The following is a 16,071-nucleotide window of genomic DNA, read 5'->3' as shown; positions in this document are numbered from 1 at the left end:
TATATTTGTGAAATCATATTATTTTTCACACTTTTTCTCTATTCCATTTTTCTTGTCTCTTGTCACTTCTTTGATGTTTTTTCACCTCACCGACTAGCTTATTATTCTCTCCGTCTTGTGTCTTTTCGAGTCGAATGATGGTGTTGTCCGCTGTTATCTATTCTCATGGAGAAATCATATAGTTTTCGCTCTCTTTTAGCAGTTCCATGCTTCTTTTAGATAGCGACAGTATCGTCTGTACTTCCTTTAGACAAGCGACAGTTCCATCTGCGCTTCTTTTCAACAGTTCCGTCTGCATCCGTTCTATTAGTTTATGCAATTTTTTTTATCTTTATTTCATTGTTTTAAATAAGTTCAAACTTAAGTTGTTACTTGAGTTTGAAGGTTTGAAGGGGGATGTTAGAATATAATTAAGATCAATTAGTATTATTTAGCATATTTGAATATTTATTATAAGATATTATGTATTTATTATTACGATTCTCTTAATACCTATAAATATTTTTTTATATTATATTATTTTACATAACTTGAATATACATAATTTTTTTTCTCTACTACTCTCTACCTTTTTTAACATGGTATCATAGTTACGGTATCTTTCTTGAAGAGGATAAGTTGTTTTTCTTCTAGTGAAATCACCGTGTTTTTCATATTTTTCTTTCATGCTATTTTTTTCCTTCTCTTTTGCCAATGCTTTGATACTTTTTCACCTAACCAATTAGTTCATTCACTACTTACTTATTCTCATGGAGAAACTATATATTTTTCATCACCTTCCGATAGTTTGTCATCTCTTTACACTTTGTCATATTTTTAGCAGTTTTCCGGCAGTTTGCCATCTTTTCAGCAGTTGACCATTCTTCCGGCAGTTCCGTCTATGTTTTCTTGTTGCAGTTCCGTCTGCGTTTCTTTGTGGCAATTTCGTTTGCGTTTCCTTTTTAGACAGCGGCAGTTCCGTCTGCGCTTCCTTCAGACAGCGGCAGTTCCGTCTGCGCTTCCTTTAGACAGCGGCAGTTCTGTCTACGCTTCTTTCAGACAGCAGCAATTCCATTTGCGCTTCTTTTCGACAGTTTTGTCTGCACCCGTTCTATTAGTTTATGCATTTTTTTATTTGGTTGTTTTAAATATGTAACTTGAGTTTGAGGGGGATGTCAGAATATATTAGGATCAATTAGCATTTATTAGAATTATTTAGTATATATGAATATTTATTATAGAATATTACGTCTTTATTATTACGATTCTTTTACCATCTATAAATACCCTTTTATATTGTATCATTTAAGATAATTTGAACACACTCAATAATACACAAATGCTTTCTCCACTTTAGTCTCTTGTTTCTAACAAAATGTACATAAACTAAAGCAATGTTAATATTACATGAATCTCTCAAAATAAATAATATTACGTAGATGTCTTCAATCATACTTTTATATAAATCGAATTAAAAGAATTCGAATTATATATTATAGAACTAAATCGAAACAAGTGTGTTCGAATTACATGGAAATTTGGATTTAAGTATAAATCAAATTCATGAAATTCGAATTTGTCCTCGTATTACTAAATCAAATCAGTATAACTCGAATTACATGGTACACTACTAAATTGAATTAAGTCATTTCGATTTACATTCCCTTAGTAATTTGAATGTAACAAATTTGATTTATGCTCAATAGTTGCATGGCTAATGGTAAATCGAATCCATTATGTTCGAATTAGTATGCATTGAGCTATATATATAAATCGAATTTCTCATTATAGTGAGACTCACAATGACTAGTAATGATAGTTTTTTTAGTTCTGATGCATTATAGAGGGTCAATTAAGAAAAAAACGCAATTTGGAATTAAATTTACTGATAAGAATTCGCTTAGTATTTTTCTCAAACCTTCAACGAGTTTTACCGAGTTTCAGAATACTATAATCTAAAAACTGGAGATGCAAGGCGTGAAACGGGTGGATAAGTTATTTTATAGAATTCTGATTTTCATGTTGCTGGATGATGTGAAGTACAATTCATTCGTCATAGGCAGTGACGAAGATTTGCAAGTTCTGTTTCATTGTCGTCGTTAGTTTCCCGAAGTGAGGACCCCTGAGCTATTGGCCAAGCTTATAGATGTGGTATGTAGTTCAGGAGGTTTGAACTGGAATTCTCAACCTTCAGCAATGCCAGCCTACTCTAGTTTAATACCTCTTGGTGCCTCATCATCTGTGCTCGTGATTGCACCTGAGACAGTTTTAGTTGTGTCTCTGTCCTTCGCAGCTGATCTACACAGCAATTGTGACGGAGAAATAGGTGATACTCGGCCCTTTGGTGAGCTTGCAATTGTGATGGCTGGTACTCTTGCTACGGTCCCGGTTTTCGGATAGGGTGGAGCCCTGGATGGTTTGGAGGATGTATTGCGAGATGATGATGATGATGATGATGATGATGATGATGATGATGATGATGATGATGATGATGATGATGATGTGGAACTCGCCACGATTGCTGATGATAGTGATGATGACATAGCGAGGAGTAATCCAGTTGGGGGTAGTGGAGCAGCTAGTTCAGGAACTCAGCAGTACTCCTGTAATTTTTAATTTTGGACTTGGATACCATGATACAGTAGGGGGTACCTGGCGTACCTGTTGGATTTGGGGCCAGAGATACACAAGATACAAAAAGACTAGCTGAGTTTTAAGTTGATCAACAGTTTGGGGATAAAGAAGAGGTCGTCTTAAGCGTGAAGACTTATAACATCTGCCGTGGGGTTGACTACAGAGTGTTAGAATTCGATCATCACAAGTACTATAGAAGTGTAAGGAGTTTGGCAACAGTTGCACAATGTTAAATTTCATTCACTAACCTCTTCATGGACGTTACCAGCAACATGGGTGACTCCGTCCAACCAATAGATTCTATTCGGGTCGTCTTCTATTTCCGCAGTTTGAATCTTCTAGTATAGATTTCCAAAATTACTCTGGATTTTTCGTTTTGGAGGGATTTAGTATGATGAAATGTAAGTCGAAACAAATGAATTCAAATTCTATATATAGGAAAATCTATGCTAAATTGAATTTACTTTTGTCGATTTACTATGAGCACGACACCACTACTAAATTGAATTGAGTTCATTTGAATTACTATGTGATATAATACAAATCTATATTATTCAATTTACCATGGGATACAATACCATGGCTAAATCGAATAAAGTAGTATCGAATTATTATGTGTCATAATACCATGAGTGAATTCACATGCAAATCAAAGCTAATTATATCGATTTACAATGTTTCCATGTAATTCGAACACACTTGTTTCAATTTAGTATTATAATGTATAATTTAAATTTCTTTAATTCGATTTATATAAAAGTATGATTGAAGACATCCACATAACATTATTTGTTTTAAAAAATTCATGTAATATTGACATTGTTTTAGTTTAAGTATGTGTTTTATCCCAATGAGTTATAGTTCAAATGGCATAATCTCCCCATACTTAATTAAAATGTTGTGGGTTCGAATCTCCTATCTTTAATAAAAAAAAATGTATGTGTTTTACCCTAAAATTTTCTAAGATAACCATTTATTTAAGTTTCAATATGGGACAGTCTTTTCCCTTTCGCTCATTCAAAGATTGCTCATAACATAGCAAATGAAGAAATTCTTCTACAATATTTTATTAACACACCTTATACAGCACCTTCATACCTTATTGGCATGGTGTTGATTAAATATTTGATTCAGAAAAACAATTAGCTACAGTTTTCTCTTTAAACAATTGGAAAGGTTGAAAAGTGAAAATTGGATTGGAATTGACTCAATTGAGTTTTCAAAAATTTTCATTATATGCATATAGCCTAATTGGGATGCAAGAAAGAAAGATAGTAGTAGTGACATGTTTTATTTTCCCTATCACAATCACAAATGACACAATTGGAAAATGAAATATGGAAGAAGGGTATAATGGACCAATGAGAAAATTGATATGGTGTCCAGTCTGTTTCCTTGACTATCCAGCTTACTGAATGAGATAACAAAACAAAGTCCCATTAAATAATAAATATACTTGGATTAAAATGAAATTTAGTAATTTACGCAATTCAAGGTATATGGAAATTGGAGAAAAAAAAATATGACTTTGGGCTTATTCGTTGTGCAGTCTGTTCACTTGACCTTTTCAAAGTATTTTTTCAATTATTTTATTAATTTTTAATTATTATTTTCTTTCACAAATCAGTACTATAAAGTCTAGACCATTATTTTCAATTTAATTCAATAAACCCATTGTTTACTTGTCTCAATGTGCAATAATAATTACGCTGTTGATATTTTAAAATTGATGGCTGACTTGCAAAAATGAAATATAGAAAAAGACCAAGGTAAATTAATTATTAATAAAATTAGAATTTAGTAGTACTTTTTTAAATAAAAATTTAATACAGTATCTTTTTCCATTTCCACAATTGTATATTATTGTACTGATGTATTTATTATTAATGTCAAATACTACCATTTAAGTCTTAAGCATCTGTTTATCTGTCACAGTCTGCACAAATAATCATGGGAATATAAAAAGAATTGGAATTGGAATTTTATTTTATTTAATTAATAATTTCTTTTCTTTTTCTTAAAAAAAAAAATAGAAAAAGGAAAGAAAACATGCAGGGAAAATTGAAAGAGATTAAAAAGGGTGGTGTGTGGGGGAGGGAAGAAATTTGAAGAAACAGCAAAGAAAGTTTGGATTTTTGATGCTTATTTTTTACTGTAATGTAATGTGAGGGAGTGATTCATTCATTCCTTTCGCTTCTTCTCATGTCACTTCCCATCACCTACCACTGATAATTCCATGCCTTGTTATTAACCCCACCAACACCAATTTCCCTCTTCATTCTCAGAATTTCATGTGCCTCTTGTGCTCTCCAATTCCCTCCAACAACAACTTCACAAAAAGGCTAAAAAGGGTTCATCTTTTTGTGTGAGGAGGGAGGGGGCAATGGTGCTGCTCTTAGAATTGAAAAAGCTCCATTTTTGAGGTTGGAAGCTGAGACCCATTTGCACAATTGAGAGAACCCAGAATTCAAAGTCACATTTTGAGTAATGGGGTTGAGATGGGAATGTGCCAACGGGTTCATATCCAAGAGGGTATTTTTGGGTGCACAAGAGATCTAGTATTCTAGCTTTTTTGAGAATTCTGTGAAGGATTTCAGTAATTGGGTTCTGGAAAGGTATTCACTTTCTCCTCTCGCTTATATGCCATTTTTCTTTTTGATTCTCTGCTTAGTTGCTGGAAAAATCTCAGAGATGTTAACACATGACTCTGCCTTAATCATTTGTTTCTTTTTTTTAATAACAAATTTGAACTTTTATTTTTGACCTCATTTTTCCTGATAGAAACTTAATAGTGTTAGATTTCCTCCTGAATTCGGTTTTCAAATATGATTTTAAACATTTTTTAATGCTCTTTTGGCCTCTTAAAGATTTATATTTTCAAAAAACTTTTGAAGCAATAGAGCTGCATTTTAATTTTTTACACTGTTCTGGTTCATATTTGCTTGATTTTTACACGTACCGAGTCAAATATTCAGTAAGAGGAACGGACCTTTTCCATCTATTTCCATGTGGAAAAGGTGTTAAACAATTTAGATGTGTGATTTTCTTTTTTGAACATGTTTCCATGTATGGTGTGACTTGTGAGGAACTCAGTACCATAAGATGTTAATGCTTGGTTTGGTTATTTGCATTGAAGTGCATTCTTATATTTAACACTGGGTTCTACAGATATATTGGCAACAATAAATGGCATCTGATCTGAGTTCAGGGCTGTCCAAGAAAACGTTTGTTTTTGGTTTGAAGGCATGGGAACTAATGGGGATACTAGTTGGGTTGTTCATTGTAATCATTCTCGTAGTGCTATCGATATGTCTCACATCAAGAAAGAAATCCAGAAGAGTCAATGGAATGATTCCCCTTAGTCGCATGTTATCTGTTTCGGATGAGATCAAAGAGATTAGAGTTGATCAAGCTTCGGCAAATAATCAACCCCAAAGTGGTGCTTTTATGAGTCTGTATGACAAATTTAGTGACAGGGACTCTGAAAAGGTATTGATCCAAACAAAGAATGGGGATAATAGCAGTCACTCAGGTTCATTTATCCATGCCGAGAAAGACACAGGTGGTTCCCAATCAGGAGAAGAAAGCGGAGCCAAGTCTGTTTCTGCTTATAGAATTTCTTCAGCTTCACCTTTATCTGGTCTGCCTGAGTTCTCTCACCTTGGCTGGGGGCACTGGTTTACATTAAGGGACCTAGAAGTTGCAACGAACAGGTTTTCGAAAGACAATGTTATCGGTGAAGGGGGATATGGAGTTGTTTATCAAGGCAAGTTAATCAATGGGAGTCCTGTGGCTGTTAAGAAGCTCCTCAATAATCTGTAAGATTTTTGAATTAGATTATCAGTTTTTTTGGCTATTTGTATGTTCAATTTCAAAATTGGTTTTATGGAATCTTTCTTGTCTTGTTTTACTAGGATGTGTGTATGCAGCTAGTTTAACTAACACTATCGTCTCACCTGATGCAGAGGACAAGCCGAGAAGGAATTTAGGGTGGAAGTTGAGGCTATTGGTCATGTGCGGCACAAGAACTTAGTCAGACTTCTAGGTTATTGCATTGAAGGCACTCACAGGTATCAAATTGTTTTGTTCTGCATTCCATTTAATTAAACATCAAGATCTCCACTTTTGTTATTATCATTATTATATGGAGATAAATGAGTCATTACAAAATGGTAACTGCATAATTATTATTATCTTTTTTTTAACTTGTATCCATTTGTGTTTGACTTTTGATGGCTGCTTTTATATGGATCTGACCATAAAAAATGAATATTTAATACTTCTATTAATTACTGGAACATTTTGTTGCATGAAATTTCTTGGTAAACGGCATTCATGGTTGAAAATGAAGCTGCATATGGGAACATTTCTATTTTAACCCTTAGTGCTTCTCTGCGAATTTCAGGTTGTTAGTTTATGAGTATGTTAACAACGGCAATTTAGAGCAATGGCTTCATGGAGCCATGCGGCAGTATGGTTTTCTCACTTGGGATGCTCGGATTAAAATTCTTCTTGGAACAGCTAAAGCGTATGCTCTTTTAGACATAAAAAACATTCACTACTTGATCTGGGTCTTTCTTTCGACTTATGGATCTTGATCATATTGCAGGTTGGCTTACTTGCACGAGGCAATCGAACCAAAAGTAGTACATCGAGATATTAAGTCAAGCAATATTTTAATTGATGATGATTTCAATGCCAAAATATCCGACTTTGGGCTGGCTAAGTTACTTGGTGCTGGAAAAAGTCATATTACAACTCGAGTAATGGGAACTTTCGGGTAAGATGTTTCTCTAACAATTTAGGACTTGTTTTATGTTTCAAAAGTAAATTTCCTTCTCATTTCCCATTTGTACCTTTTTATGTTGTACATTACAAATTGTGAATGAACTTAATCTTTTAGGTTATTGTTGACTAACATATTTTCCTCCATTTTATGCCTGATTTGCATTTTTCAGATATGTAGCTCCTGAATATGCCAATTCTGGCTTATTGAATGAGAAGAGTGATGTTTATAGCTTCGGGGTATTGCTCCTCGAAGCAATAACTGGAAGAGACCCAGTGGATTATAGCCGACCAGCAGCTGAGGTGAGTCGTGCATGCATATCATGTTTCTTTTTGTTTTTTATTTTTTTGTGGTAGCATCATATGAGAGTTAAGAAACTTACATTATCTTCGTCAATGCATAGCTTCACTTGAACTCTAAATATGAAAAATAACCATCGAAATTTCCCTAAGTACTCGACAACTTTTGCTATTCAACTTAAAATCATTGGACTTTGTAGGTAAATCTTGTTGACTGGCTCAAGATGATGGTAGGCAACAGGCGAGCAGAGGAGGTGGTGGATCCCAACATTGAGACCAGGCCATCGACAAGTGCCCTGAAAAGGGTCCTTTTGACTGCGTTGAGGTGTGTTGATCCAGATTCTGAGAAAAGACCGAAAATGAGTCAAGTTGTCCGAATGCTTGAATCAGAGGAATATCCCGTACCTAGAGAGGTACATCATTTAAATTCTTTATTTGAAGAAAGTCATGACTGAACCACCTACTTTGATATCACTTGGTTATTCCATGTTAAGATTTGCAATTGGTGTTTTCTCAAAGAAGTTTATCAACATTTCAGGACCGAAGACGCCGAAAAAATCAGGCCGGAAACGCGGAGCTGGATGGTCAGAAGGAGGCTTCTGATACAGATAAGAGCGACAATCCAGATTCCAAGCCAAATGGCAGAAGTAACCAACGGAAGTAAAGCCAGGAAGGCTGTACAAATTGGAAGAAATACTAATGAAGGGTCAATTTTTGCATTCTTTTGAGCATACTATGAGTTTTATGATTACCACATTGGCCATCAAAGCATGTTACTCTGAAATGGTTTTATATACTTATTTTGTTGTTATAGCTCAGAAAAAATGTAGATGCTAGGAATATATAGATTGTTGTGTATGAAATACAAGAGACAGCAAACAGATCCCTGCTTGCACTATTGTGTACAGTTTCATTGTTATTCTTGCCCTTATACTTTGTTTTTGTCACTCATGAGGACCCTGAAGCAAGGGAAGTATTGCTGCTGCATTGTGTAAAATGACAAGGGAAAAAAAGATCATCAAAAACAGAAAAAGAAGTGCTTATTATTGTCTATAATTGCAGTGAGTTATTTCTTTGTTATTATGGAACAATAGTTTGTCCTCTTCCATTCTCTTTATTAGTTTTATTGTGGGAACTACCTCTACTGCTACCTCTAAAGTAGCATTATAGCCACCAAAATCACTGAAAATGCGGTTGCTAAGCAATGACTATAATGACTAATAATATAAAATGTTAGGTGTTAACATAAAGTAAAATCTCAACTGTTCATAGAACCTATAATAATGACAACGGCAACAGTTCAGGCTTTTTCACATGATTCTACTAAATTTTATATTGCATAAATAGTCTTCTTGGCAAAGTTCTTGAATGAATAAGTCCATTGTTAGTTTCTTTAATAGGCACCTTATTAAGTGGAAGTAAGATTAGGATTTTAAAGGCTTTTGTAAGGAGAAAAGTGAGGTAAAAAGATTTAATTGACACATCGTAAGAAGTTCAACGTGACAGTGGTCAAACCATCTCAACACGTTAACAGTTTATGTGACGAAAACAAGATTAGGACTAATATGAGTCACGAATGCTAAGTTGGAGGACCAAAATGAGTAAATCGAAATTTTGAGGAATAGATTGAAAGACTAATGTGAGTCACGAATGCTAAGTTGGAGGACCAAAATGAGTAAATTGAAATTTTGAGGAATAGATTGAAACGCAAGTGTAATTTGCAAGACCAATTTGAGTATTTACTCCATGAAAACATGTCAATTTTGTTGCTAATAATATCAAACACTTGATCATAACACCCCAGACAATAACCAAATCAATACTAGCATTTGGTAAATTTGAAATCATAAAACATTGATTTTTTATTTATTTTTTATCTTTTGTTTCTGTAACAAAGTATATATTATACAAGAAATAAGTAAATGCCACATCCAACAGTTCAAACAAAAAACAGACCACAACATAATCTAGTTGCCAATTATTCATAAATCATCATGAACATGACATATAATTCAAGCTAGTTCAATTATATTTCTTTAATCTGATTCTCCTTCAACTCAAGGAGGTACTTCTCCTCTTCCTCTTGAGTCATGAAAGAAGTAACAGGAAAAGACCTTCCTATCCCCATAGGAGTCTTAAATGTAATCTTCTTCCCTTTAGGATCCTCCATGCTCATCTCAGATATTGGCACCCAAATCATCATCTGCTTGCTCTTGATCCCACTCATCTTCTTCATCTTTAGCTTCTCAACATATCCGGTCACCTCGGCAGCATAGCTCACCTTTGTGTTTGTCTTCTCAAAGTAATGCTCGTATGGCGCCTTTAGCTTCATCCACACGAAACCTGTTTCCTTGACTCTGCCACACTCCACAAGGTCCTTCAATGGAAGAACACCCTTTGGGAAACCAAGCTCTTCCAAGAGCTCGATCGAGTGGCGATGACACTCTTCCATGCCATAAACTATCTCTACTCCTTCATGATCCTTCATTGTTGAGATGATGCTGCTAGTAGCCATTTTTCTCAAATAAAATTGTTAAATTCTTCTATAAGCTAAGGTAATTAATATCAAATTAAGGAACATAATAACAATAACAAAACACCATTGAATTATATATACAAACAAGGTGTACTACATAAACAAGGTCTAATGGGGAAGAAACTAATAAGGAAGTTGCTTCTTCTTGGAAGTTGAACAGATTGGTCTGTTTCTAAATGCAGTTGTTCAACCAATTAGGACTACAATTTATTGTTTGGTAGGTTTTTGCTTTGTCCACATATATATGAAGCTACCATTGCTTGGCCACATTAGATTGCTTAATTAAACTAAGTTCATGCTTATGTTATATAGAAGTAATCAAATTCGTATTTTATCACTATTAATAAGTTATACAGAAACGTTAAAATAAAATTGTTTTGGAATCAAATGTTATGGTTCAAACAAACAATATGAATGTTAATTAGAACTTAGAAGTTTATATTATACTATATATGGCATGTTATTGAATTTATAGGTGGATTTTGTTAGGAATTGGTAGTTAAGCTAAGTGTAATTGTCATAGCTTTGACTTTTTGTGGTGACGTTAGGTATAGATTTAAAATTTACTCAGTTTGAACAAAAATAAATTTAAGATAATGCTATCTTGTACCTTAACAAGGAAGAACTGTGCTGGAAACAACATTTGAGGGTAGAGATTCATTTAAGCGCGTCATTAGTATTGTAGCTTTTAACCTCTTACGATGAATAATAGGAAAATTTTTTTATATGAATGTGCCCCTATTTTTTTATAGGGTGTACAAAATAATAATTTTAGAAACTACAAAATTAGTAGCCAAAATTTCCTCATATAACTTGGGCCGTCCTAGTTCTTAATATTCTGCCGCAACTTTACTGAATGCGAGTTGAATAAAAATGATAGCGTTAAGGATTTCTCTATAAATTTGAAGCACTTCGACATTAAACATGAACAGAAAACATAAGATTGAACAAGTCAATTGCTGAAAATCATTTCGTTAAGGCTTTAATACATGGGTACATTGCAACACTCCCATTCCGTTCCCTCTCAAAATTCAAGCCGAATGGAAAATAGTGAAAATACGCATTGCGATCCAGGTAATAACTTGTATCTTAAAACATTCCCATAATTGAATAAAATACTAGGCATAAATTATCATTTAATTAAAGGGTCCATCTAGTGTACAGATGCACTTTGGTACAGATTTACAGATTTTTGTTTTTATTTGGTTTAAAAGTGTATCACTAAAAGTGTTGCTTAAGGAGAAAGTGTTACCCTTAATCGTTAACTTGGCTCTGATACCAAATTTGCAATCATTTTTAAAATATGATACCATTTTTTTACTAGTCCTTGTATAATGTAATTTCATTTTTATAGTTTTCAATCTTGTTTTAGTTTATAATATTCTTTTTTGCATGGATTATTGTATATAAAATTTTTTATCTGTTTGTCTTTTTCTTCAATATAATTTCTCAAATCCTCAAAACCTTCTTTTATTTCTACACTTTCTGTTGTTTCTAAATACCTTCTTAATTTTTCAACTTCATTTTCCATTTTTTCTTTCAACAGCTTTAATTCTTTTAAGTCATAATATGGTTTTCCAGGCATTTATAAATTTTTTAAGTTTAATTCCAACTTGTTTATATTTATTCTTATTTCTATCCTTTTTATTATAAGGTCATCAATTTTGATCTGAAGGTCATTTAATTCCCTTTTATACTCTTTTATTTTACTTTTTAATTTTTCTGCTCTTTTTCTTTTTATTTTATTTTCTGGTTTTTCAATCTTCTTATGCTTCATTATTTATTTTAAAATCTTTGCAAACTCTATCATTGATTCATTACTATTTTCTAGAGATTCTATTAATTTTTCTAGCTCTTCAACTTCTCTTTTTAACTTGTCATAGATTATTTTTAGAGCTTCAAATACTCTTTGATTTATTTCAGAAAACTGCAAATAATTCAAACGATTTTCTCTTTCAAAAAGCTCTTGTTTCTTGTCTTGATAGGTTACATATATTTCTTCTTTATTTATTGTCATAATTTAGTGTTTAGGGTTTCATTTAATTTTTCGACCTTTTTTGTTAATTCTTTTATTTCAGAATTTTCTTCTTTAATCTTCAACTTAGATAGACTTAAAGGGCTATTAATTTTAGATTCTCTTATTTGAAAATTCGATGAAACTAATTTTCCTGACGGTTCTTTTAATAATAGAACTGGGTTTTCAATAGCTTTATATTTTGGTATTTCTGTTTTTACAATTTTCTGAAATAATTCATCGACATAAATTCTTTCTCTGTTTTTAAATATTATACTATGATGGCTATTTGTTAAAGCATAATTTATTGCATATGTAATTGAAAATGGTTCATCATCTTGTTCCATTAAATTCTTTCTGATTTTCTTTTTCCTTATTTCTTTGAAATTTTATAGATACTAATATTTCTTCAAGCATATCTACTATAGAATTTAATTGTGGGTTAAAAGTATGATAAAGATGTGGGAAATCATTTCCATGGTAACATTTCTTAGAAATTCCGTATGAAAAATAAAATTTTTCAGGTTTTTGAAGTCCTTCAATAAAACTTATAGTAAAATAAAGATTAAAATAAAGATTTTGAGTTTAAGAATTCGGTGTCATTACAGTTAACATTAGTTAAAATCATTAATTTTTGATCTATTAATTTCGATAACTTAATTATTTCTTCTCTTAATTCTTCTAATTTACTTTTTTCCATTAGGTGACGTTTTTTCTTTGTGAAGAGCTAAGAGCTACGGTTTTAAGTGAAAAGTGTGGCTTTAGAAAGTGTGGTTTAAGAAAGCAAATCTTTAAATATGTACAGATTTAAATCTGTACCATATAATTTCCTTTAATTAAATGGCCTATTTTTTTAATGAATTAAGAATCCTTTTTTGTTCTTGATGAATTAAGAATCTTTGAACTATATTGGTGGGGCGCGCCAGGCCCAGGCTATAGTGTAAGGCCTAGGCGACGCTCGATGGGCCCAGTAGCAAGCTACTGTAGTGGCCCATCCCCCTCAATAAATAAATTTAATATCGTGTGGACCAATGGCCCACATATCAGATATTAAACTGATAAGAACAGATACTACACTTGATCTTAGCCAAAAGGCCGAGAAAGGTATGATTTCTCACATATTCATTTCTTTCTTTTATACTAATGCCTTCCCTCTTTCCTCTTCTGCGCCGCTGATGTGGGACTTCTTAAGTAGTTCAAAGACACACACCACAAACTGACTAAACCTTTCTACCAATCTTTCTTCCAACACGATTAACAAATCTGGTCTCACCGTATTCACACAAGAAAATTCTAACAAAATAATCCATGTTTACCTATATATATAAATATAAAAGTAGATTGTAGAATCTGAACAACAAAACAGTAGGTAGGTTGCATTGTGTCATTCAAAAACAGCAAAACTAAACTAGTTGCTGAGTTACCAATACAATCACACAAACAAAAATAGCAAAATAGCAATTTTGATGGTCATGTATTCTTGTGTTTGTGTTTCACGCTGAGTATTCATGTACAAGTATTGCTCTGTTTTAATGTGTTGACCTCATTGTAGATTGTTGTATGGGAAAGAGGGTATATTAGCTTCTTCATAATTCATGCTCTGGATTTGATGTGATTGCCAAGGTTACCATGTTTACGGTTCTAGTTGTCCTATGATTAGTTACTGACAAGTAGAAATCGGACTGATTTGCATTAAACCACCAGAGAGAATTTAATTTGTTTTCTGCAACCATATTCATCTTTTTCAAGCACAAAATCTTTTTCTTCAGATAAGATTTGGGTTAAGGATACCTCAGTATTTTAATAAAAGATTTATGTATCTATGATTGCTTGACATCTTAGAAATATAGGTATTCATCTATGTTTCTCTTTGACATCTTAAAAATCTAGGATACCTCCCTCTATCTTCATCCCTAGGCCACACTTTTGTAACTGCCTTTGGCCCTTCTTCATAATAATAACCTCCATGTAGTTGTATTAGCTCTGTGCCTGTTGTTTGATTTGAAAATGTTGAATACATACATGAATTATGTAGATTTCTTTTGCCTGTTGTTGTCTCCATGGTTAATTGTTGTCAGATATGAATGAAAAACACACACTGAGACTAGTTAGGTTTTTTTTTTTTGTGTTTTTTAAATCTTTTTTTAATAAATTTTTTATGTTTTGATTTTATTTGTGTATTCTATTCCTATGATTTTTTAAGGATTCCAAACCTATTGTACTACTTATAAACTTCACTATTCAATTCAGTGTCTCATTGTTTTTATCTGAGTAATATTTTTTGGTCTTCTAATAAGACAACATGTTAATGCTGCATAATTAACCGTATTATATACTGTTAGTTGCAAAAGGAGAAACTAATGATGAGAATTGTGAATTCAGTTTACTAGCTATATAATATTCTATGTATCATATCTTCTTCATAATTTTTGAATGTAATCTTTAATATAAGGTTCTTTTATTAAATATTTGTCATCTATAGAACTTAGTCATTTCAAAACCATCATAGTAAATTATATAATCAGCCAGGTGACTGGTTTTATACTTCAGATATATATCATGTGTTGTGGGATGTCCTTTTGAAGGACATGTTGCTCCAGCCAAAGTAGCAATCTTTTAGTTAAATATTTTAATATTTTTTTTGACATAATGGATCTCAAACAGAAAATGAAAGTTATTGCCTACTTGATTTTATATTCGAATTAATGAATGACCTTATAGTTAAATTATTGATGATTTGCTATGTTTTGATTATATTGCAATTGAGTAAAAAGAAAAGAAAATGAAATGATAGTGATAGTAAACAAGTAATAAGGGATGTTAGTGTTGATAGAATTATTTATTTTAGGGATCAGAAAACACAAAAATGGATAGATGTGCCTTTCATGCATTGTGTAACATGCTTAAAGGGGTTAGAAGGTTAGAACAAGTAGGAATATGAGTATGGAAGTAATGGTTGCCATGTTTTTACATATTATAGCACGTATCGTCAAAATTAAAGTAATAAAAAGACAATTTGTGAGATCTGAAGAAATAATTAATAGGCGGTTTAATGATGTATTGCTTGCTATTTTGAGATGTTATAATCTCTTCCTGAAGAAACCTCAACCATTTAGCTAGGATAGAATAGATGAACGATGGAAATGGTTCAAGGTAATTTATCTTGCTAATGTTGTTAAACCTCATATGCTTGGTGTTTTTTAGGATCGAGTTAATTAATTTTTATTTTGGATTTTAGAATTGCCTAGGAGTCTTAAATGATACTCATATCAAAGTCAATGTCCTTGAGGCTGATAAGCCTAGATATCAAAACAGAAAAGGTGACATAACAACCAATGTGCTTGAAATGGTTGCTCCCGGTATGCAATTTATCTATGTACTGGCGGGTTGGAAGGTGATGAGCGGATAATTTATACGCTTTTTGGCATTGTTTTTAGTATATTTTAGGAGGATCTAGTTACTTTTAGGGATGTTTTCATTAGTTTTTATGTTAAATTCACATTTCTAGACTTTACTATGAGTTTGTGTGTTTTTCTGTGATTTCAGGTATTTTCTGGCTGAAATTGAGGGACTTGAGCAAAAATCAGATTCAGAGGTTGAAGAAGGACTGCTGATGCTGTTGGACTCTGACCTCCCTGCACTCAAAATGGATTTTCTGGAGCTACAGAACTCAAAATGGCGCGCTTCCAATTGCGTTGGAAAGTAGACATCCAGGGCTTTCCAGAAATATATAATAGTCCAAACTTTGCCGACGCAAACTGGCGTTCAACTCCAGCTCTCTGCCCAATTCTGGCGTCCAGCGCCAGAAACAAGTTGCAAAGTG

At 32.8% G+C, this 16,071-nt stretch overlaps 2 protein-coding genes across 2 annotated transcripts; one reads left to right on the top strand and one right to left on the bottom strand.

Annotated features, from left to right (window-relative positions):
• On the top strand, positions 4,715 to 8,754 carry LOC107635432 (probable receptor-like protein kinase At5g18500). The gene is made up of 8 exons (XM_016338910.2): positions 4,715 to 5,228; positions 5,782 to 6,431; positions 6,579 to 6,683; positions 7,019 to 7,141; positions 7,223 to 7,393; positions 7,572 to 7,701; positions 7,899 to 8,111; positions 8,237 to 8,754. Exons 2-8 carry the CDS (start codon positions 5,800 to 5,802, stop codon positions 8,360 to 8,362), a joined length of 1,500 nt encoding a protein of 499 aa, XP_016194396.1. The 5' UTR covers positions 4,715 to 5,228; positions 5,782 to 5,799; the 3' UTR covers positions 8,363 to 8,754.
• LOC107635442 lies at positions 9,543 to 10,503 on the bottom strand. The gene has a single exon (XM_016338920.2). It carries the CDS (start codon positions 10,211 to 10,213, stop codon positions 9,725 to 9,727), a length of 489 nt encoding a protein of 162 aa, XP_016194406.1. The 5' UTR covers positions 10,214 to 10,503; the 3' UTR covers positions 9,543 to 9,724.

The sequence above is a fragment of the Arachis ipaensis genome, chromosome B01 (assembly GCF_000816755.2).
Source record: "Arachis ipaensis cultivar K30076 chromosome B01, Araip1.1, whole genome shotgun sequence".
NCBI lineage: Eukaryota > Viridiplantae > Streptophyta > Magnoliopsida > Fabales > Fabaceae > Arachis > Arachis ipaensis.
The sequence above is the reverse complement of the archived record's forward strand: the minus strand, read 5'-3'. Positions and strand labels throughout refer to the sequence as shown.